The sequence below is a fragment of the Pezoporus wallicus genome, unplaced genomic scaffold, assembly GCF_028554395.1.
Source record: "Pezoporus wallicus isolate ANWC-B61680 ecotype Strahan unplaced genomic scaffold, APGP_CSIRO_Pwel_v1 contig_6274, whole genome shotgun sequence".
Classification (NCBI taxonomy): Eukaryota; Metazoa; Chordata; class Aves; order Psittaciformes; family Psittacidae; genus Pezoporus; species Pezoporus wallicus.
In genome coordinates, this window is record NW_026635738.1 from 963,587 (window position 1) to 984,561 (window position 20,975).

The window sequence follows — 20,975 nt, forward strand, 5'->3', positions numbered from 1 at the left end:
CTGCAGCTGACCATGACAGACACTTTATTTGCAGCTGTGCTCAGGGCTGCACCATGTACGTAGGTATTAGGAGATCCAGGCCTAGAGGCATTTTGTGGTGTAGCTTGTGTTACATGGCTACAAGCCCAGCTCAACACAAGGTTATTACACTTGTTGGGGGGGTTGGCTTTTTACCAGTGCAGCTCTCCCAGTGAGTCTGTGGCATACACTTTGAATAAAGGGATTGCAAACCAAGGAATCAGCTGCCTCTCCTCTGCTCAGCCTCTTCCAGCAGTTAGAACGGCTGATTTATTTTTTCCCCCACTTTGGGATACAGGAACATCACACAGCTGTCAGCAGCTAATGCCACAGGGATTCCTCTGGCTGAATAGCACCCTGCTGCCCTCGGTGGGATCCTGCCTCCCTCTCCCATTCCCTTTTGTCCAGGCAGCCTCCCTTGGAAGCCACATGTGTTTCAGTGATGATGTGCTTGGAGGTGCAGCCTGGTCCCACTGAGGCAGAGGCAGCTGCTGCTGCCAGAGCCTGAGCCCTCCACCAGAGGAGGGGATGGTGGTTGCAGGTCGTGTCTTGGGCTCCAGTGATGGTGTTGCCACTGCAGGACAAGTGACAACAAGCAGAGGTCGTCTCCTCCCACATGTGGCCATTAGCCCAAGACGCTGTCGTTGAAAGCCAGGCAGACAACTGCTTTCTGGTGGCCACTGTATTCCCTCTTGATCTCTCCTGTCTCCACGCACCAAAGTCTGGCCAGGTTGTCAGAGGAGGCTGGAGAGAAATGGGAGAAGAATGGGTAAACTGCATGAACCTTTACACTTAACTTTTAATTACTATTACAAGACTTTCCCCTTGCTTCATTCAGCACTATTATTACGACAAGAGGTAAGGGAGCTGTGCAGAGCAAGAAGCTTGCTGCATTTCTGTATTACACAGAGGTTTATGTGTTACTGTGGATGTTACATGTGTGGTTTGAAGGGACCATCCTGCCTCATGCTGCAAGCAGCAGTGCTATCAGGTGAAACAAACTGCACAGGTGAAAAACATCCCTCCAGTTTAAACAGATGCCCTGTTGCAGCACAGGGAGTTAGTAGACACTTAGAGGAGTTAGTAGATGCTTAAGAGATTTTAGTAGACACTTAAGGGAGTCAGTAAACGCTTAAGGGAGTTAGTAGACACTTAAGGGAGTGAGTAGGCTGTGTTGTGGGTGTGAGGCTGGGTGCTCTCCTCACCCAGCTGGGGTTGGCAATGTCCCAGCTACAGAAATGGGTGAGTCCTGTGCTCGTGCAGGGCCCTGGAGCCCAAACCAAGCGGTGCAGCAGGGCCTACCTGTGACGATGTACTGGGAGTCCCCGGAGAAGGCGCAGTCCCACATCCAGCCCCGAGACGTTTCTCCTGGGTTATTGCTCTTAATGCTCAGCTCTGTCATCAACGAGAAGTTTGAAGTCCTCCAGATCTTGCAGGTCTGATCTGCAGAACACGTAGCCAAGAGTCTGCGAGGAAGAGACGTGCAAGGGCAGCCTCATTAGTCACACTGCACGCCCAAGGGCCTCTCGTTGACTTGGGCCTGGACCAGTAGCGAACTGGAGACCTGAGCTCATTGCAATCATGCTTCTTTACACCTACGTCATCTGCTTTACAAGATTTGAGCTGAACAAGCTTGTGAAGGACACCAAGTTCCCCACTTTGCTCCTGGAGATCAGCAACTGAACCCCAGCTTCACGACACCTCACAGCCACAAAGCTTGTTGAGATCACGGTCCACGAGGCTGGGATGCACTGACAGCAACTCAGTGCCATGTCCTGCTCCTCCCTGGGGACCTGCAGGGCAGCGTGGAGCCAGCACCAGCCACATCTGGAGGTGCAGCTGGCCTCTGCCTGCCCAAAAGGACCATCATTTCCCACCACTGGCTGCAGCACTCACGTGGAGTCAGGGCTGAACTTGCACTGAAGCGCGTAGCGGTTGTGTGCAGGGATCTTGGTCTTGGGGATCAGCTGAGTCACCTCCTCCCCGATGCCACCGGTCAGGTTCCACACATAGCAGTTTCCCTGTGGGGAGACAGCAGGTGATGGTCGCCCACCCCAAAGCAGCCTGGACTTCCTATGTCCGACCCCAGCCATGCTGCAGGCAATGCCAGTACATGCACCTGAGCACCATAAATCCCCCACACACACACTGGATGCCATTGGGGCTCACCGAGCTGTTCACAGCTGCCATGTAACTGGCATCGGGGTCAATGTGAACTGAGTTCACAGAAACTTCAGGCTCTGGAATCAGCTGCTCGTTGTGGTCGGTCTTCAGGTCCCAGATGTGAATGGCGCCGCTCTGATCACCCACGATCAGCTCTGCCTGCAAGAGAGAGCAGCCTCGTGTCTCTGAGGAGAACCCCGCAAGCAGCAGCCTCAGGCTGATGCTCAGATCGTGCCCGTGAAGCCTTGCTCTGGTTTTAACCATCATGGTTCTGTTTCGCCTCATTATTCTCCAGCACAGGGCTGCTTCAGAGCCCTAGGAGCCTGCTGAGTCCCTGTGCACTGGGAGCAAGCAGAGCACGGACCTCACACTGCAAAAAGGCTTTACAGAAGCGTTTGCTCAGTTTATATACCCCAGAGCAGGCAGAAGCTGCCTCAGTTCCAGAACCTTTGCACAGCTCCAGCAGCTTCCACAGAAGCCAAAGGATTTTCAGCAAGTCCCAGCCACGGGCATTCAGATGTGGGTTGGCCGGTGAACAACCGAAGCACTCAGGAGTGTACAAATACCTGAGAACCTCCAGCCTAAATGGGCTTTTCTCCCTCCCGCCCCTTCTCAGGGGAAGGACAAGAGGAAGCTGAAGGGCAGAGCTCTGGCTCCACTCCCGTGCTCGGAGCAGACCATGCTGGCAGCTCTCCACTAACCCAGGGCTTTTATCGACAGCTATGCGACAGCATCGCTTCAGCAGGTTCCCTGCAGGACAGCAGGTCCCAGGACCAGCTATTCCTGTCCCCCGAGGCAAAGGCTGGCTCCTGAGGAACACAGTTTGGAGTCTTTTTGGTTCTTGAGACCCAACTCCCTCTTAGCAGCTGTAAATGCCATTGCTAAAGCCATCACCGCTGTACCCAGGCTGTGAGAAGCCTCTCACCAGCATCATGGCAACAGGGAACTGCAGAGGGATGAAGCCATCCACAAAAACACTGCCACCTTTGGACTAACTAACTGCCTTCTGCTCACAGACCAGCACCTCAGCAGCATCTCAGCCAGTGATTACTTCATGTGTAAGATCTATGTACAACAATAATGCTTGGCTTTAGCATTGTACGTTCGCACAGCACTGGCTCTATAGGAGCATCAGCAGCGTCTGGGTGAAGTGTGATCCAAATCATTGATCTCAAATCGGGTCTGAAATTCCAGACTTGGAGGTTAAACCTTTTGAAGATCAAACACAAAGAAACCTTTCTGGTGCTCGGCTGTTTACAAAGGTTTGTGCTGCCGAGTCTGTGAACACAAAATGGACCAGATGGGTTATTAACACTACAATGATACCACCACCATTCCCTCCAACGCTCTGTGCTCCAGCTTAGCCTTGTTTCTCAAGCCCCAGCCATCCCTTCGTTCATCACCCGAGTGGTGAACATGAACCTCGAGCAAATCTGACCCAAGTCCTGACGGTAACTGCAGCCCTGGGGTGTGCTCCTTGGCAGAGGTAACACCCTCACACTCCCCATCCCACCCAGTGCTGCCACTACTGTCCCTTTGCAACAGCCACCAGGTAACGAGCACAAACGTGGCTGCTCCATGTCCTGCAATGCTCATGGGTCTTTGCCACCAGATCTCTTGCTGTGGATGCCATATAGAACTCTGCAGCCCCTCAGGCCTACCCGGAGGAGCAAGAGTAAAGTCTGGGCTGTGAAGTCACAGTGAGACCAGTGCTCACCTGGTTGGGGTGCAGGCACACACAGTTAATGGGAGCGTTCACCTGGAAGATGCGCTGGCACTGGAGGTTACGAGACCTGCAAGAGAACAGGGAGCACAGGGCGTGGTTAACGGCGTGTGACGAGCTCCACAGCTTTGGGATGCTGCTGCTGGTGGCGGTGGTGCCGGTGCCCACCTGAGGTCCCAGATCCTGGCCATGCAGTCCTCCCCGCCCGTGTACATCCAGCGCCCGTCCTCGTGGAAGCCCACCGAGGTGATGTTCTTGCTCACGCCGTCGTAGTTGATGACGGGGTTGGGGTTGTTGGAGTTGAGGTCGTACATGCGGATGTGCTGGTAGCCTGCAGCGAGGGAGCGGGCAGGGGGTGACCCACGGCTCCGCTGCCACCCGTGCCCGCTGTCACCGGGGCCGGGCGCGCTCACCTGCGGCAGCGATCATGCTGCGGTCCGGTGTGATCTCCAGCGCGTTCACCTGCTGCACGCACCCGTTAAGGTCCGTACGAAGCAGCCGGAGCCCGAGCCCGGCCCCCGCGCTCCCGCACCCGGTGCGCGGCACCCCCCGGTGAAGGATACGGAGTCCTGGTGCTGCACGGTGCGGGTGCAGATGCCGCTGTGCGCCTGCCAGAACCGCACCGTGTGGTCGTAGCCGGCCGTGGCCAGGATGACCGGGTCGCTGCCCACCGTGCCCTGCGCCGCGTTCATGGTCACCCCGGAACCGGGCACCAGAACAGGGCACCGGACACCGGAACCGGGCACTAGAACCGGGAACCCACCGGAACCGGGCACCGGAACCGGGCACTAGAACCGGGCACCCACCGGAACCGGGCACCGGAACCGGGCACTAGAACCGGGAACCCACCGGAACCGGGCACTAGAACCAGGAACCGGGCACCGGAACCGGGCACCGGAACCGGACACTAGAACCGGGAACCCACCAGAACCGGGCACTAGAACCGGGCACCGAAACCGGGCACTAGAACCGGGAACCCACCGGAACCGGGCACCGGAACCGGACACTAGAACCAGGAACCGAACACCGGAACGGGGCAGCGGAACCGGGCACTAGAACCGGGAACCCACCGGAACCGGGCACTAGAACCGGGAACCCACCGGAACCGGGCACCGGAACCGGACACTAGAACCAGGAACCGAACACCGGAACGGGGCAGCGGAACCGGGCACTAGAACCGGGAACCCACCGGAACCGGGCACCAGAACCGGGCACTAGAACCGGGCACTGGAACCGGGCACCGAAACCGGGCACTAGAACCGGGAACCCACCGGAACCGGGCACACACCGGGCTCTTGCAGGCCCGCCGAGGAGTGGTCTCGGTACCACCCCTTCGGGCCGGTGCCACCCCCGGGGCAGGGCCGTGCCGGTGTCCCCTCCGCGCCTGTGTCGCACCGGTGCGTGGGGCCCGGTCCCCGCCCTACCGGTGCCGCCCCGCTGTGCACGGGGGTGTCGGGGACCGGAGCATCCTCTGCGCTTCCCACCGCAGCGCCCGCGGTGCCGCCGCAGAACGGGCCCTTTAAGAGCGGCAGCGGCTGCGGTCCGGGCTCGAACCCGCTCCCGGCAGTGCCCGCGGCGGCCCCGCACCTGCCGGTAAGGGCCGGGGGAGCCGGGGATGACCGGAGGGGCGGGGATGCTGGGATGCCCGGTGTGATGCAGGGATGCTCAGGGGGATGCAGGGGTGCCCGAGGTGATGCAGGGATGCTGGAATGCCCGGTTGCCGGGGGATACAGGGATGCTCAATGGGATGCAGAGATTCCCAGTGCCGCAGTGGGGACCGGGGCCGCCAGGATGGAGAGCAGAGCCCAGAGGCTGCTGTAGGGCAAGGGGATGCCTGAGTGGTACCCAGGACGTGGGGTGGCCCCACTTGTGGGGTGCAGGGTGTGAACAGGGCCCCCTCCTGCCGCTGTTAGGGCTCAGGGTCCGCAGCTCCCCATGGCAAGGGGCAGCTCATCCCGCGATGGAACACCTGGGAATGAGGGGCGGCCTCGGCCAGGCTGACAGAGGAAGGCTCTGGAAGCGTGTGAGCGTGCACGTGAGTGCGAGCGTGCACAGGGGGGTGCACGGAGCAGCGTCACTCTTCTGATGGAGCGAGGGTTTGGCATGGCGATGGCTGGGAATGACAGAGCAGAGGGGTGGCATCCAAACCCCGCAGCGGCACCCCAAATCCTGCTGCCATCCCGTGCCCTACAGCACCCCGGAGGCTCTCAGCTCCATCCTCCCCATGGCCCCCCTCTCCCCAGGCCCAGGTTTGGATTTGCTTCCGTTCCCCCCTCCTCCAGGCTCGGGAAGGTGAGCAGGGAACCGGGCTGGTTTTGGGGAGCGGGGCACAAACCCCACCTGTGTGGGTGAGGGTCCGTTCCCTCCTTGCCCATGGCTCCTGCGAGCACCGAGCCAGGGGCTGCTCCGAGCCTCCCGGGGACCGTGCCAGCGCCGTCCCCAAAGGGTTGGCAGAGGAAGATGTCACATTCCCAAGCCCAGCGGGTGCTGGCGGCAGGATGCCGGGAGCGAGGGGCGGCGTGGATCAGCTGAGCCCTGTCTACAAAGGGATCACCCATCGGCACTGGCACCGCATCGTGGCTGCCCCATACCCCTTGGTGCTGTGCCCCATGTGCCCACCCTGCCTGAGCCGTGCCAGTGGGGCTTGGATCCCAGAACCTGTTCTCAGTTTAAGATCCCGCAGTAAAAGCGCCAGCTCTGAGCAGGCTGACAGCATCTGTCTCAATATTGATCCCTGCTCCGGTCCGGAGCGGTGTTCCCATCACAGCACCATCAGCACTCGGCATGGTTATGGTCTTCCTGGGTGCTGGGCTCCCCGTGCCCACCCCGTGCCCAATCCCATGTCCCCCGGTGCCTCCTCATGCACCCAGTGGAGGTGACGCCGGGCTGGCAGCATCCCCAGCCTGGCATGTTCCTATTCCCAGCTTGGCACATCCCTGCTGTGCTGTGCTGGAGCTGCCAGGAGCACCCAGGGCTGAGAGTGGGTGCCACGTCTGTCCCCTGAGCACAAGGCATTGTGTCCGTGCAGGGGTGTGAGTGCAGGGGATAGCATGGGCGCGACATGCTCCAAAACCAGGCTCCTGCCCTGCAGCCTGTGCATGAGCACTAAGGGACCTGGTACCCATGGGATCTGGGTGATGGGGATGGAGATGGGGATAGGGATGGGGATGGGATGCTCCAGCTCCTTCCCGCACTGCCCTGTGATGTGACTGTGCTGGGGCCTTGTGCTCTGGGGACAGCGCATCCCAGGCTGGCTCTGCAGGATGTGCCAGGGGTCCCGGTCTCTGCACCCTTCCTGTGCCCCATGGCAGTGGAACAGCGTGTCCAGAGGGATTAGTGCTGTGTCTTGGGCAAGGGCTGGTTCAGAGCCCTGGCACGGGGCAGCTCAGCGGCTGTCCCCTGGTGCCAATGCTTTGGCACCACCAACCAAACCCTCGCGATCGGCTGAGCCGCTTGTGCACCACCAAAGCTGCTTTTCAGTTCCCAAATCCATCAGCTGCTGGGTTGAGCCCTGAATTCAGGTGCAGCTCAGCCAAAAGGGCTTTGGGAGCTTCTGGGGGGTCCCAGTGCTGTCCCAGTGTGGTGCTCACCAGGGTTTGGGCACGTGGAGCATCTCCTGCTGCTGTGGGGCTGGTGTCAGGGCTGGTCACACAGTGAATACAGATCTCTGCACAAGCCCTTGGGCTGTAGCCATGGGGGGCAGCAGGGAAGGGGCACCCACTGCCTCCTGCTCCATGGAGCTGCCTGTGGTTTGGGCTCACACCCAGCTAAATTGGTCCATCCCCATCTCAGGAGTTATCGGTACTGCTTTAGGGGGGGAAAAAAGGACTTTGAATGAATGTGATTGACCTTAATTGTGGCAACTCTGACTCGAGCTTTCCGTGTCCCACGAGGGATCAGATACTGGTTTGTGCCCCTTCCCCTCCATGGTGGATGGTGCCTGTCCCCATGGGTGCTGGGGAGGGGTCCGCGCTGCCACCCTCATACCCGTGCCCATCCCGTGTTCCCGGTGGTCCAATCCCCTCCCCTCCATCCGCAGGGATCCCCCTTGATGCCACCGCAGCCACCGGCCCTGTGACACTGCCCCGGCCTCGCAGGGCTCAGGGGACCCCGCTGGGGACCTGCCCTGCAGCCACCACCCTGTTTGCTCCCGCGCTGGCAGAGCCAAGGAGGCTGCGCCCGTGCAGGCAGAGGCAAAGGCAGCTCTGGCCGCTGGCCCCAGCCTGGGGCACATGAGGTAGGAGGGACACGGGGTACCCTGAGCATGGCCCCATGGGGAGCGGGGTGCTGGGAGGGTACCCCCCCCCTTTCTCCAGGTCTGGTGCTGCCCTGGCCATGGGGATGGATGGGGGTACTGGGGTCCCTGCCTGGGTGCTGCCTGGGACCTCCGTGTGTGTCCTGCAGGGATGGGCTTCCAGCGGAGCCACCGGCTGAACCTGCTGCGCCTCGTCGTGCTGCTCCTCGTGGCCTTGGCCGGCATCAAGTTCCTGTTCCGTGACAGGTAAAGAGACCGGGGGGGGGGGGGGGGTCATGGGGACCCCCTGGGTGTGGTGGGGCACCCCAGCAATGATGCGGTCCCTGCAGCTTTACCCTGGAGCTGCAGAAGCACGTGAGCAAGGACAGCGGGTTCTGGGGGGATGCTGGTGACAGCATTGAGGACACCGGCCCCCAGAGCCAGGTCCTGCTGCTCCCTGTGGCCAAAATAACAGCCCCGAGGCAGGAGCCTGGGCAGCAGCAGGTCACCAGGGACATCAGTGCCACCGAGATGAGGCTGGTCCACCTGGACCTCAAGGGAGCTGCGCCCCGCGTCTCCTACCTGGAGCAGGTGAGATAGATGCTGGGGATGGGAAGGATGTGCCGGGAGGGATGTGCCCAGGGGGCTGAGCACCAGGAACGAGCCCACGCTGCCCAATGCAGGTGTTCCCTCTCCTGTCCCTGCTGGGAGCCAACGGCGTCCTCATGGAGTACGAGGACATGTTCCCCTTCAAAGGGGAGCTGGAAGTCCTCAAGTCCCCGTACGCGTACAGGTGAGCCAGGGCTGGGTGTGACGCGCCCGGCCCCATGATAACCACGGTGCGAGGGCCGGGCCGGGTGCCCCAGCCCAGCTTCCTGCCCCGCAGGGTCAATATTTGTGTCCCCATAGCAAAGTCCAGGCGGGTGTGGGGCGGCCGGGGCCGCGCGGGCAGGGTGCCGGGGGAGCGGGAGGAGGGAATGGCCTCGTGCTGTGCCCTGTGCCCGCGCTGAGCCCGTCCCTGCCCTCCCAGCGAGGAGGACATCGAGCGCATCCAGCAGCTGGCGGAGCTGCACAGGCTGGAGGTGGTTCCCCTGGTGCAGACCTTTGGGCACGTGGAGGTAGGGGATGCTCCTGCTCCTCATCCCACGTCGTGATGAGGGGGGTCCAGGGTGATCGCAGCCCCTGACGGCTCCTCCGGTGCAGTTCATCCTCAAGCACGAGAAGTACCAGCGCCTGCGGGAGGTCGAGCGCTTCCCCAACAGCTTCAACCCTCACAGCCCTGACACCCTGGCCCTGCTCAAGAGCATCCTGGCACAGGTGATCGAGAAGCACAAGCGCTCCACGTGGATCCACATCGGTGCAGATGAGGTGGGCACTGGGCTCTGCCGGGACCCCAGCCCTCACCCAGGCTCTGTGGGCGTTCCTAGGGCTGCTGAGCATCCTCCTTCTCCCAATCCAGGTCTTCCATCTCGGGGAGGGGACGGACTCCAAGAACTGGATGAGCCACAACAAGGGTGACACGGGGACCATGTACCTGAACCACATCAAGGAGGTGCTGGGCTTCATCACCACGCAGTACTGGGGGCTGCGGGTGCTCATGTGGGACGACATGCTGCGGAAGATCAGCGTGGGAGCCCTGCAGGGTGAGCGGATGGGGATAAAGCAGTTGGTGGTACAGGAGCTTCGGTGTCTGTATGGTGTCGTGGCTGGTGCCTGGTCCTGCAGGGATGCAGGTCCCGGGGAGCATAAGGAGCATCAGGCATCCTCCTGCTGCTGGTGCCAGCATCCTCATCCCTGTCCCTGCTCCCTCTGCAGAGTCTGGGATAGCGAAGCACGTCTCGCCTGTGGTGTGGTTCTATGCACCCGACTTTGAGGCCGAGCAGCTCGGTAAGGCGATGTGCCTGGACTGATGGAGGAGGCTGCCCCCAGGTCCCCCCAGCCTCCCGGGTACGGTACCGCCGGTGTCCCCCCCACCCCGCAGTGCCGTTCCTCACCAAGTATGCGGAGAGCGGCTTCGAGGCCGTGTGGTTCGCCAGCGCCTTCAAGGGCACCACAGGACCAGCGCAGGCCTGGCCCCCGCTGAGCTTCCACCTGAGGAACCACCTGAGCTGGCTGCGGGTGATGGAGGCACTGCCCCAGCTGGCCCCGCTGCGCCTCCAGGGCATCGTCCTCACGGGCTGGCAGAGGTGAGGGTGCTGGTACCCGCATCCTCCCTGGTGCCATGCAGGAGGTGATGGGTGATGCTCCTGCCCGCAGGTACGATCACTACTCGGTGCTCTGCGAGCTGCTCCCTGTTGGAATCCCCTCGCTGGCCATCTGCCTGCAGACCCTGGTGACCGGTGAGCCTCCACCACCCTGCTGCCAGCCCCATCTCCCTACCCCACAGTGAGACCGCATCCTGCAGGGAAGGGTGCTGGGAGGTGGGAAGCAGGGGAAGGATGGGTTCAGCTCCCCTGGCTTTGCTGGTGGGGTGGCCCCTTCTGCCCTTCTCTTTGCTCTGCCCAGGGGGATTCACGGAAGAGACGAAGAGGAAGGTCCTGGATGTGCTGGGCTTCGAGAGCATGCAGCTGGAGCAGAGCACATGGCGAGTGGCTGTGTTGGGGGTGGCCACAGCACCGCTGTCCCATGGCATCTGAAGGGATGCACTGGAGGGGGTCCCAGACCCACTTGGGGCTGAGGATACCCCAGCCCTGTGCACCCCACATGTTGAGCTCCCACCTTCTCCCTTCCCCAGCGAGGGCAGGGGAGTGTTCCCCGGTGCAGAGATCTACCACATGGTTGAGCAGGTTAACGGCCACCTGAAGGAGAGCATCTATAAAGCCCTGGAGGAGGAGAGGTAACAAACAGCAGGGCTGGAGCACAGGACTTTTCCCATGGGATGGGACTTGCTCCACGTACAGGTCCCCATCCCTGGGTGCCCCCCACTCCCCCTTGTGCCTCCCCAGTGCCATCAAGGGCTGGTTCAGCCCCTACCATCGGAAGCACCAGTTTGGTAACCCCCGAAACATGGAGAGCTTTGGCAGCAAGGTGCTCAAGTACGTGATGCTGGGACCCCCCTGGGTGTGTGTGAGGGGCTCAGCTCTGGGGTCCCTCACAGGAGGGAGCTGGAGTCCCCTTTTTGCCCCTGCCAGGCTCCATGAGGACTGGGAGAGCTTCATCCGTGACCTGCGCACCCACTTGGAGAGGGTCTATTACCCCGACACGGTGGAGGAGTGGATGGAGGAGAACGTCAACCCCTACCTGGACCAGCTGCGGGACCTGGTGCGGGACTACCGGGCCATCATCCGCCTCAACGCCCGGCCCAAGGCCACGTAGGGGCCACTGACCCCCCTCCCAGCTCCCGCTGCCCCCCCTGTGCTGGGCTTTGGGGCCAGGTCGCATGCGTGCCGGTGTCTGCGCTGCTGCTGTGGCTGCCCTGTACAGAGCACATCCCACATCCACAATAAAGTATTTTCGTAGATGCTGCTGGGTGCTGGAGGGGGACACGGCTCTGCCCACCCTGTGCAGGCCGGGGGGGAGCTGGGGTCTGTCTTGTGACAGCTCATGGGCTCCTGGGTCCTGCTCTGCAGAGCGTGATGGAGGGCAGGGAGAGGGCAGCCCGTGCCCCGTGGTGCCTCCGGGCACATGGAGACGTCCGTGTGCCCTGTGCTGTTCTTAAGAGCTGCTGTGTGCTCCCTACAGGATCATAGAGTCATGGAATGGTGAGAAGGGACCTTAAAGCTCGTCCAGTTCCAGTGGCAGGGACATCTTCCACTGGACCAGGTTGCTCCAAGCCCCTGTGTCCAACCTGGCCTGGGGCAGCCACAGCTTCTCTGGGCACCCTGTGCCAGTGTCCCAGCACCCTCAGCAGTGAGGGGAGGTGAATCCAGCCCCCCCATGCCCTCAGCTCTGCCCGTTCAGGGCTGGCTGGGGCCCGGTGTGTGCAGGGCAGCAGCACAGACACTTCACTGCACATTCCTCTGCTCTCCACAGCCCGACTTGGCAAGAGCCCGGAGGCAGCCGCAGGAACGCGAGATGGTTTGAGCTCCTCTGCAGGAGCCTGGCTTAGCCCGGCGAGGAGGGACAGTGGCCGTGTGCCCCTCTCAGCTCACACAGCCCCACTGCCTGGGTCCTGGCTCGGGTACAACGGTGCCGGTACCCAGTGAGGCCAATGGGGCTGCCCCGCCCCGTGTCAGTGCCGGGTCCCCGAGTGCAGGAGCCTGGCAGGAGAGAGCAATGGGCACAAAGGGACCTTTGTTGAGGAGCTTCGTTTGTTATCAAGTGGTGGCAGATGTGAGGGATGCCCCTGACCTGCCTGGGCCCCCGGGCACGTTGGGAGCCCCAGCCCCCAGCCCAGGGAGACCCAGAGCAGCTCAAGCCCCCCATGCAGCCGCAGGCAGCCCGGCTGTGGGATTAGAGGGCAGATTAGACGGCGTTTCCCGCTGGCATCCCAAATGTCCTGGATTGGAAAGTGGGGGTGGGGAGAGGAGATGGACCCCGCTGCCCATGAAGGGGGGGGGTCAGCCTGGAGCCGGGGGCTGAAAAGGGAGTTGGGGGCTGCAAAGATCCTTGAGATCCAGCTTGGGGCATCAGGAGGAGCTCGGTTCCCTCCGTCATTCCCACTGCAGCCTCCCATCCCCATGCAGTGACCGATGCTTTAGTGGCCACCTGGGTACAGGTCTTCTGGACCACCATGCCCCAATATCGGTTTGCTGGAGCCAGGACCTCCGCAGGGCTTTTAGACAGGAACTTACCTGAGGAGCAGGAATTTGGGTGTGATTTTGTGCGGTGATGGCCGTGCTCTGCCCTGACCAGGCTCTATCAGCACATCAATGCCTCGTCCACGGCTGGCCCCATTTCCCATCTGGTTCATCAGCATCCCCAGCCCTCAGCACAGCCAAACACACACACACCCCCCCCCCCCGGCACCCCCGGCTTTAATGTCTCAGCCATTTAAGGCACAAAAAAGTGGAAGGGGACGAGTGTCCCTGGCCATTGTGGCTGCAGGAGTGGAAAATGAGGCGGTGATAAAGGCTTTATTTAAGGAAACGGGAAAGCTGCTCCAGCCTGGTTCCCATTAGCAGCCACCACAGGCTGGCGGTCGCCAGGCAGGGCTGCGGGAGGGGGGAGCAGAGGGGTCCTCCCGGAGGAAGAAGAGGCCGAAGGCAGCCTCCCTCCGGCCACGGGGCGGCTGAGACCCCGCGGCCCCGGGGCCCCCGCACCTTTCCCCTCACCGGGGGGATCCCCGCGCCCCGCCCGCGGGCACCGGCGCGGCCCCCGCCCCTTCCCCTCTTCCTCCTCCTCCTCCTCCTCCTCTCCCCTCCCTCCCGCTGCCCGCCGCGCTCCCGGTGCGGCCCCCCCCGCCCCGCCGCGCCCCGCCCCGCCCCGGGCGCCCGCCGCCGCCGCCGCCGCCTCCGGAGCGGGCTGGGCGGGGGGGCCCGCGCCGCGCCGTGCCCGTACCGAGCCGTGCGGAGCCGAACCGAGCCGCCCGCCCCGAGCCGCGGAGGATGCTCGGGCCGTGAGCCCGCAGCCGGCAGCCCCGGCGCGGCGGAGCCATGGGCAAGGACCAGGAGCTGGTGCAGGCGGTGAAGGCGGAGGACATCGCGGCCGTGCAGAAGCTGCTGCAGAGGCCCAAGCCGGGCAAAGCCAGTGAGTGCCGCGGCGGCGGGGCCGGGCCGGGGGCGCCGGTGGCGGTGGAGGACGGGGAAGGGGGGGGCTCAGACCGGCGTCGCAGGAGCGGGCGCGGCGGCTCGGGGCCCGCATCCCGGCCGGGATGCCGCCCTGCCCGGCCCCGGAGCATCCCCGGCCCTTCCCCGGTGCGGCGGGGGACCGTAAACGTGCCGGGACCCCTCCCGGGGGGCACCCCGGTGTTGAGAGGAGGGGCAGCCCGGCGTGGGGGGCACTGGCGGCTGTGGAGCATCCCGGCCGGGATCACTGCACAGCCTCGCCAAACCGGTCCCGGTGCAGCACCCCGGTACGGCCGGGCTGCCCTTGCCCTGTGCCCCCGAGCAGGTCCCGCGGCCCCGGGGAGCGGGGCCGGGCCGGTGTCCCGGGGCTTGGCCTGGGCACAGACAGGGGCTGGAGGTCTCTTGGTGTGCGTGGAGCGTGTGTGCACGGCCCGTGCGTGTGCGCACCGGGGCTGCCGGTGCCTGCACGCATCTGCATGTGCCTGTGCGCGTGTACGTGCGTGCACGCGTGTCTGTGTTTGGGTGCGTGTCTGTGTTTGTGTATCCGTGTACCCCGGCATATGTGTGTCTGGATGGGGCTGTGTTGGTGGTGCTGTGTGTGGGGGTGTTTGGATGAGGCTCCGCGGGTATCTCCCTGGGCGCATCCCTGCGGCTGGGTTTGCACATCCCCGTGTGTGTGTGTGCCCCCTCAACGTGTGTGTGCGCGCCCCGGTGTGAGCCTGCGGGGCCGGACGTGTGGGGATGCGTGTGTCTGCGTGTGGACGTGTGTGTGGCTCCAGGAGTATCTGCTCGCTGTGCAATGTAAGTGCTCTGGTGAAGGCGTTCCACCCGGGACTGAATTATTCATGGTGCTGATGCAGCCGCAGGTTTCAGGCCTGGTGCGTGGGGCTGGGAGCATCCCTGGGCACGAGCAGGGACCGCAGGGAGCACTGGTGTGGCATTGGGACACTGGGCGTGCAGCACCTTTGCTTCCCAGGCTGGATGTGGCACCCCATGTCCCTGGAGCTGTGTGGGGCTGGTGCAGTGTCCCCCGTCCCTGGTCTCATGAAGGAGTAGTCCTGGTTAAGCACAGCACAGCTTCCCCTGTGTCCTGGTGCTGAGCAGGCATCCCCCTGTCCCTGGTGTCATGCAGGGCTGGTGTGGCATCCATCGTGTCCCCAGTGTCGTGTAGGGCTGGTGTAGGTCCCTCATGCATGGCTGGTGTTGTGCCCCCCTGTGTCCCCGGTGCCATCACTGCTCTCCCTGCCAAGGGACTACACAGGGGGAGAAGCGGCTCCAGCTCGGAGTCCCCTCCATCCCAACCCGCTCCAGGTGTTGCCACTGCCATGGCCTCTTGGAGTAGCGTGTGGGGATGGGGACGAGGCCTGGGCCCAGCGTGATCCCCTGCACACAGCTGGCGTTGCTGTGGCAACGGCCAGAGGTGCCCGAGGGCCACCACCTCCTCCTGCATCCATCCCAGCCCTGCTCTGCTGCATCTCCCGCTGCAGAGCTCTCTGGCCACGGGGCCAGTGGTGCTCCCTGTGCCGGGCTCATTGGACAGGGATAATGGGCTCCCAGTGAGGCCGTGCCTGGCCAGCCTGCTGTTGGGGTGATTCCTGCTGTGGGCCTGGATGCTTGCACATCTCCAGCTCTGCCAAACCCACCAGCGTTGGTGCTGGGATGCTCTGGTGCCGTTTCCCCCCTGGACCTGACTCCTGTGTGGTGCCGTGCTCATGGCATAGAGCGCACAAGCACCTCTGGTTGCAGCAGCAGGGCTGGAGGAGCTGCGCATGGCACAGGGTGGGAGAGCACCGAGCAGGGTCTGTCCCCATGCGGCGGCGTCCCCGCATCCCTCCGTGTGCCAGCCCCACGCGTGCCTCCGGTGCTCCCCACGCTGTGCAGCAGCGGGAGGGTTTGTAAGTGAGCTCCGTGATCTGGGCAATATCCTATTCATGTGGGGTTTAATAAATGGGATTTTTGAAATCCCTGCGTGAATTACCACGGGTTGCCATGGTGACGTGGGGCCCGATTTAGCCGGAGGAGTACGAGTTTGTGGGGCCCGGGCCGGCCGCAGCGCGCACCGCGCTTGCTTCCCGGGCATCCATAATTGATGAGGTTGTCTGAAAGTTACGCAAATCAGATGCAGGGATTTGGCAGCAAAACTGTTCCCCTCCCTGCTCCCTCCTCCCGGTGCTACCTCGAAGAATTGTGGTGACTTGGCGTTTTCCCCTCCGTTCCCTGGCCCCGGGCACCATGGCATGGGATGGGGCGCTGGGGTGTCCCTAGCAGCATCCATGCCTGTCCCTGTCCCAGGCGCCTGGGGCTTTGGGAAGCAGGAGAGGGTGCTGTGATGTACAGAGGAGCTGTAGTTCCTTGGCTGTGGAATGTTGGAGCGAGGAGGCTGCTTCCCTGCGAGGCTGATGCTGCCAGCGGCTTTTCCCTTTGGAAGCAGCTCCTGTCTGGCACCCACTGGTGCCATAGGAGGGATGTTGAGCCAAGGGTTGGACCCTGTGCCCGGCTTCTCCCATTGGGCTGGGGGGGGTTGCAAAGAGCTTCCATGCAGCAAGGATGTCCCAGCACAAGGCAGGGTGAGCATCCAGCGTGGCACGGGCTGACTGCAGCCTGGACGTGGGGCTGGGAGCTGGGGCTGCACCCTGCAGAGCTGCGCTGCCCACCCCATGCCTGGCCCTCGGTGCCATCCTGGTCCCCCGTACATCAGGGCTCGTGTCCTCATGTGGCCGGCTGGGATGCTGGAGCTGCCCGGCTGGGCTCTGGATCCCGCTGTGGAGCGCTGCATCCCTCTAAGCAAGAGTAACCCAGCCCAGGCTGTGGCTGCCTCCAGCCAAACTCTGGCTGTGCCGGGCAGGAAGAGCTCCCCAGTAGTGAAAAGCCCAGGACAGGAGCCAGGCAGCTCCTTGGATGGATGAGCCTGGTGCAGGCAGCGCGGGCCTGGTAGCAGGGCAGGGACCCCAAGGCTCAGGGAGTTCATCACCCTCTGGGGTGCTGCCATCCCGTGGGAAACATCCCGGGATGCGAATGGAGCTGCAGCAGCTCAGCGGGATGCGGGACAGTGGGAACAGGAGCCAGATCCCTTGGGAACAGGGACTTCCTGGGCAGGACCTTGCTGGCTGCCTCCTGCCCTATGGCCAGTTAATTCTGGGCTGGGTCTTTGTGTTGCCTGCATTTGATTGCATTAATAATCTCCTCTGATCACAGGATTTAATAAAACCAGGCTAATATGGCGCAGTTGGGAAATGTCTTTGACATTTCACAATTCAATTTCCATGCAGTAAAAGGCCGGGCAGCTGCAAATCCAATTGTGGGGCAGTGCCCAGGGTGCCGGAGCTGCCCGGGTCCCCCCGCTGGCACCGGAAACCTCCCCGGTGCTGCCAGCATCTCATGGCTCCTGCTCCTTGGCCGCGGGCACTGGGAGGAAGCCTGGGCAGGAGGGAGCTGGCTGGGACACCGGAGCCCCTGGGTGCTGCAGCCTCTGGAGCCATCGGTGTTGAGCAGGAGGAAGTGGCTGCAGGTCCAGATCCCGGGTCAGCTTGGCCTAAGGGATGCTGGCTCCCCCCATGTATCCCCATGGCCCTCCCTGATCCCCTTGGCACAGATTAAGGGGTGAAACATTGGGATGCGGGTGGTGATGCCGGCGTGGGGTGATGCTGGCACCAGGCGATGCTGGTGCATCCCAGGCACGGGGCCTCGGGGCCGTCCAGGCTGAGCAGCTCCTGCTGCTGCTGTGTTTAATGGTGCCAGCAGGTCCCTTACAAACTTCTCGGGGCTTCCAGCCCGTGTGTGAAGCTCGCTCCCAGCAGGACTTGGCAGGAGGGTGCAGGCTGGCGGGTGCCAAGTTCCCTTCCAGCGCGGGGTTCCTGCTCAGCCTGGGGCGCTGCTCCTTGGTTTACATCTCCTTGCCTCCCCACTGCGGCTGGGCTGGAACTGTGGGTCCAAACCCTCCTTTAGCCTCCCATTGTGGGGTCCCTGTTTGCCATAGGATGCTGCAGAGGACCCGGGGCTGTTGGCTGCTGCGGAGCAAAGGAGCTGTGAGCTGGCGGCTCCAATCCCAGCTTGAGGCTCTCTCGCTGGCCTCGATTCTCTTGCACAGTCCCAAATTCGCCTGGCTTGACACCAATTCGCCCTTTGCCAGCTCTGGGCAGCCCCTTGTGCCCGTGGCTCTCCCATGGCCACTGATTCTGGCTGTTTTCCACACCAGGACCTTGCTGCCGGGTGCTGTGGTGGGTGATGCTCCCAGCATGGCAGGGATGAGGGTGATGGTGCTGTGGGTGCTCTGAGCCCCATCTGCAGTCCCTTCTCTGCCAGCCCATCGTGGTTTCCAGTAGCCAGGCTGGCGTCTGGCTCCTCTCCCCTGCTCTGTGCTCCCTTTAACTCTTCCCTCCCTTTCCAAGCCAGTGGGAAAGGCTCTGATCAGCCCCGTCCTTGGCTTGGGGTGCCCCCAACCCATTCCTGCTCCCCTTGTGCCTGCAGGAGGGAGTGGGATGCTGCACCATCTGCAGCGTCCTCCACCCTACGGAGGCAATGCTCCTGGATGGCAGCTGCACAGTGCTGTGGCAGGGTCCCAGTGGAGGCCAAAGCAGTGCTGGCTCCTCAAGAGCTGTGCTATTGCTGGCAGGGTGAGTGGTGGAGGGGGCTGCTTGGCTCTGGGGTGATGCTCAGGGCTGCTCTTGCATGTGTTTGCCATGGTGCTCCCATCCTGGTGCTACTCCATCACCTTGCTGTGTCCCACCTGTGGCCAGGGGTACCACGAGGATGGGCTGTGCTGGGTTAGTGCAGCACTGATGTCCACCCCTGTCCCAGGTTACCATCCCATCCTGCAGCTGGGACATGTGGATTCACCCTCCTGGTCCCCTCTCCTTGGAGCAACAGGGTCCAGCACATCCTGCCTGGCACAGGAGCGATCCCGCCGGCAGACCGGCTCTGTGCTGGGCTGAGAGGGATCTTTAAGCTGTAATGAAATGTTAATAGTATTTTCCAACTCGATACGGGAGCAGAAAATGAGGTGTTTAACGCTGGGCTCCACAGCGACAGGAGCAATCAGCCTGAGAAATGGGAAGCTGGGGATGCTGCACCGGCCCTGGCTCAGCCTGATGGCACTGCGCTGCTGGGCCTGCTCTGGTGATGGATGGGTACCGGTGCATGGCGTGAGCCATCGGCCAGGGAAGCGCGGTGCTGGGAAGAGCCACTGGTCTGCATGGGTCTCCTTGGGTCTCACCAGCAAGGTCAGCGCTGGCTGCATGGCAAGAACCAAGCGGATCAAGGTGCTTGTGTGGCTGGGGTGCACTGGGATGATGGGATCCCCATGGCCTGGATCAGCTGGAGATGGAGAGGATGGAGATGGTGCCCAAGCAGCTGCTATGGGCACAGCCTGGACACTGATTCTCCGAGCACCATCCCCAGGTGCTCTGCACCAGCGCTACTCTGCCAGTGTGCCTGTGTGTGCCCGTCTGCATCCGTGTGTGTATGAGCATCCATGCACCGTGGCAGGGCATTGGAACTAGGTGTTCTTAAGGTTCTTTCCAAGCCAAACCGTGCTGTGATTCTGTGGTTCTATGTGGCCAGGTACATGCGTGCATCCGTGTGTGGTGTGTGCCTCTGCATCGGTGTGCATGCGTGTGCCCGTGTGCGTCTGCCCTGTGTGCCCATGGCTGCTCCGGCAGTGCCTCCTCCCCGGCCTGCTGCGGGGCTCGGTGCCGGGCTCTCAGCAGCGGCGGCAGCAGCAGCTTGATCCCTTCCAGATGTGTGCCAGCGGCGCGGCTCCGCGTCCCCTCCTCCTCCTCGCTGAGGCCCCGCTCGGTTTTCGGCCGCCGGAGCGGTTGGAGCAGACAAAGCAGCCGCCTGCCCGGCTCCTGCATTGCAGCTGGGCTGTTTACAGCGCGCTCCTCGCTCTGTGCAGCTCCGCAGCTGCTGCATCCTCCGGGATGGCTCTGCCCCGGCGTGTGCGGGTCCTGGGGCTGCCTTTAAACCCCATCTCCCAGCAGCGATGGAGCAGGGGTCCCCCATTGCCATCCTGGGGACAGCGCTGGGTGCCGCCTTATTTATCTGGCCCACCTGCATGCACATGCACGCACATGCATGCACGCAGGCACATGCTCTGTGTATGCTGGGGAGCTCCCCACACTTCCCAGTGATGCTGGGCTGCAGCAGGGTTCGTGGGAGGTCAGATGATAGCGACTACTCATTAGTTAATGATGCTTTAAGCAACCCAAAGCTCCCGGTCCCTCCCTGCAGGCCAGCACGGCTGGGTTGGTCCTCCCAGGGTTCCCTGGCTCCGCAGAGGAGGTGAGGATGAGGATGGGGAGGATGGAGCTGGGCAGCCCTGGGATGGAGGTGAGTGGTGCCAGCGTCTGCCTCCCTCTGCCCTCGTGTCCTGGGCAGCCGCTGCTCGGGCACCGGGGACGCGCGGTGCCGGGATGCGGATGGAGGGGTGGATGCTGACGGTAGCTCCGAGCAGCCCCATCCCGTCCCCTGCCGCGGCAGCCTCGCCGTGTGTCGGCGGTGACTCCTTCCAGCCGCGGTGATTACTGGAAATTACCTGTTCGCTGCTGCCTCGGCGCGGGGGGGACGGGCTCTCAATGCAAGCGACACCAACACGCGTTTCCGCAGAGACGAGGGTGGGCGTGCGGCTGGCACCGGGCTGGAGCGATGCTTGGAGCTGGTTCCATGGAGCTGAGCGTGACACCGCGTGTCCCCAGTGCGCTGCCTGCACCCATCCCTGTCACCGGCTTCCTGCATCCCTGCTTGCACAGGGCCGAGCCCCTGGCACGGCAGAACAGCGCAGCACCGTGTGTTATTCAGGGGTCAGCGGGTTTGTCCAGCAGCATGGAATGGGCAGGAGGCTGCTGGGGATTCACAGCAGGAAGGGTCTGTAGAGCTGGGGGGCTGCATGGCTGAGCCCCAGACTGGGGCTGGGGAAGATCCTGGGGGATGCTGCATGGCTTGGGCAGGCTTTATGGCACCACAAGGAAAGGTCGGGTGAGGATAAGGCTCGTTGATGCAGGGAGAGCCAGGATGCTCAGCTGATGAGCCTGGCACTGGTGGGTATTGTGGGGTGCTGGGTCCCTTGCATGGCTCCCAGCCCCAGGTTGGCTCTGCCTTGAGTACAGCCATGTCCTCCATCCCTGCCTCCTCCTGCTCCTGCTGCAGGGATCAGCCCCTCGGACTCCCTTGGGAG

At 62.8% G+C, this 20,975-nt stretch overlaps 3 protein-coding genes across 6 annotated transcripts in view; 2 read left to right on the forward strand and 1 right to left on the reverse strand.

Annotated features, from left to right (window-relative positions):
- Positions 1 to 7: 7 nt before the first annotated feature.
- MLST8 (MTOR associated protein, LST8 homolog) lies at positions 8 to 4,599 on the reverse strand. Its single transcript, XM_057398095.1, has 8 exons — positions 4,468 to 4,599; positions 4,318 to 4,369; positions 4,073 to 4,235; positions 3,899 to 3,974; positions 2,188 to 2,340; positions 1,915 to 2,039; positions 1,321 to 1,484; positions 8 to 762 (listed from the first exon to the last, which is right to left on the reverse strand). The coding sequence occupies exons 1-8, from the start codon at positions 4,594 to 4,596 to the stop codon at positions 644 to 646; spliced, it is 981 nt and encodes a 326-aa protein (XP_057254078.1). The 5' UTR covers positions 4,597 to 4,599; the 3' UTR covers positions 8 to 643.
- Positions 4,600 to 5,161: 562 nt separating this feature from the next.
- LOC130593155 (hexosaminidase D-like) lies at positions 5,162 to 11,518 on the forward strand. 2 transcript variants are annotated; one of them, XM_057398094.1, is made up of 14 exons: positions 5,162 to 5,497; positions 8,309 to 8,405; positions 8,489 to 8,729; positions 8,822 to 8,931; positions 9,169 to 9,256; positions 9,342 to 9,506; positions 9,598 to 9,781; positions 9,954 to 10,025; positions 10,120 to 10,324; positions 10,395 to 10,477; positions 10,644 to 10,726; positions 10,877 to 10,974; positions 11,084 to 11,173; positions 11,270 to 11,518. In XM_057398094.1, the coding sequence occupies exons 2-14, from the start codon at positions 8,311 to 8,313 to the stop codon at positions 11,451 to 11,453; spliced, it is 1,698 nt and encodes a 565-aa protein (XP_057254077.1). In that variant the 5' UTR covers positions 5,162 to 5,497; positions 8,309 to 8,310; the 3' UTR covers positions 11,454 to 11,518. The 2 variants fall into 2 exon arrangements, with proteins under 2 accessions (XP_057254077.1, XP_057254076.1); XM_057398093.1 differs by lacking the exon at positions 5,162 to 5,497 and adding an exon at positions 7,950 to 8,141.
- A 2,092-nt stretch (positions 11,519 to 13,610) lies between these two features.
- The window catches only part of CASKIN1 (CASK interacting protein 1), a 30,361-nt gene continuing 22,996 nt past the window's right edge, over positions 13,611 to 20,975 (forward strand). For all 3 annotated transcript variants that reach the window (XM_057398089.1, XM_057398092.1, XM_057398090.1), the window contains exon 1: positions 13,611 to 13,766. In XM_057398089.1, coding sequence (XP_057254072.1) covers positions 13,673 to 13,766 — 94 coding nt within the window. In that variant the 5' untranslated portion in view covers positions 13,611 to 13,672. The remainder of the gene's footprint in view (positions 13,767 to 20,975) is intronic.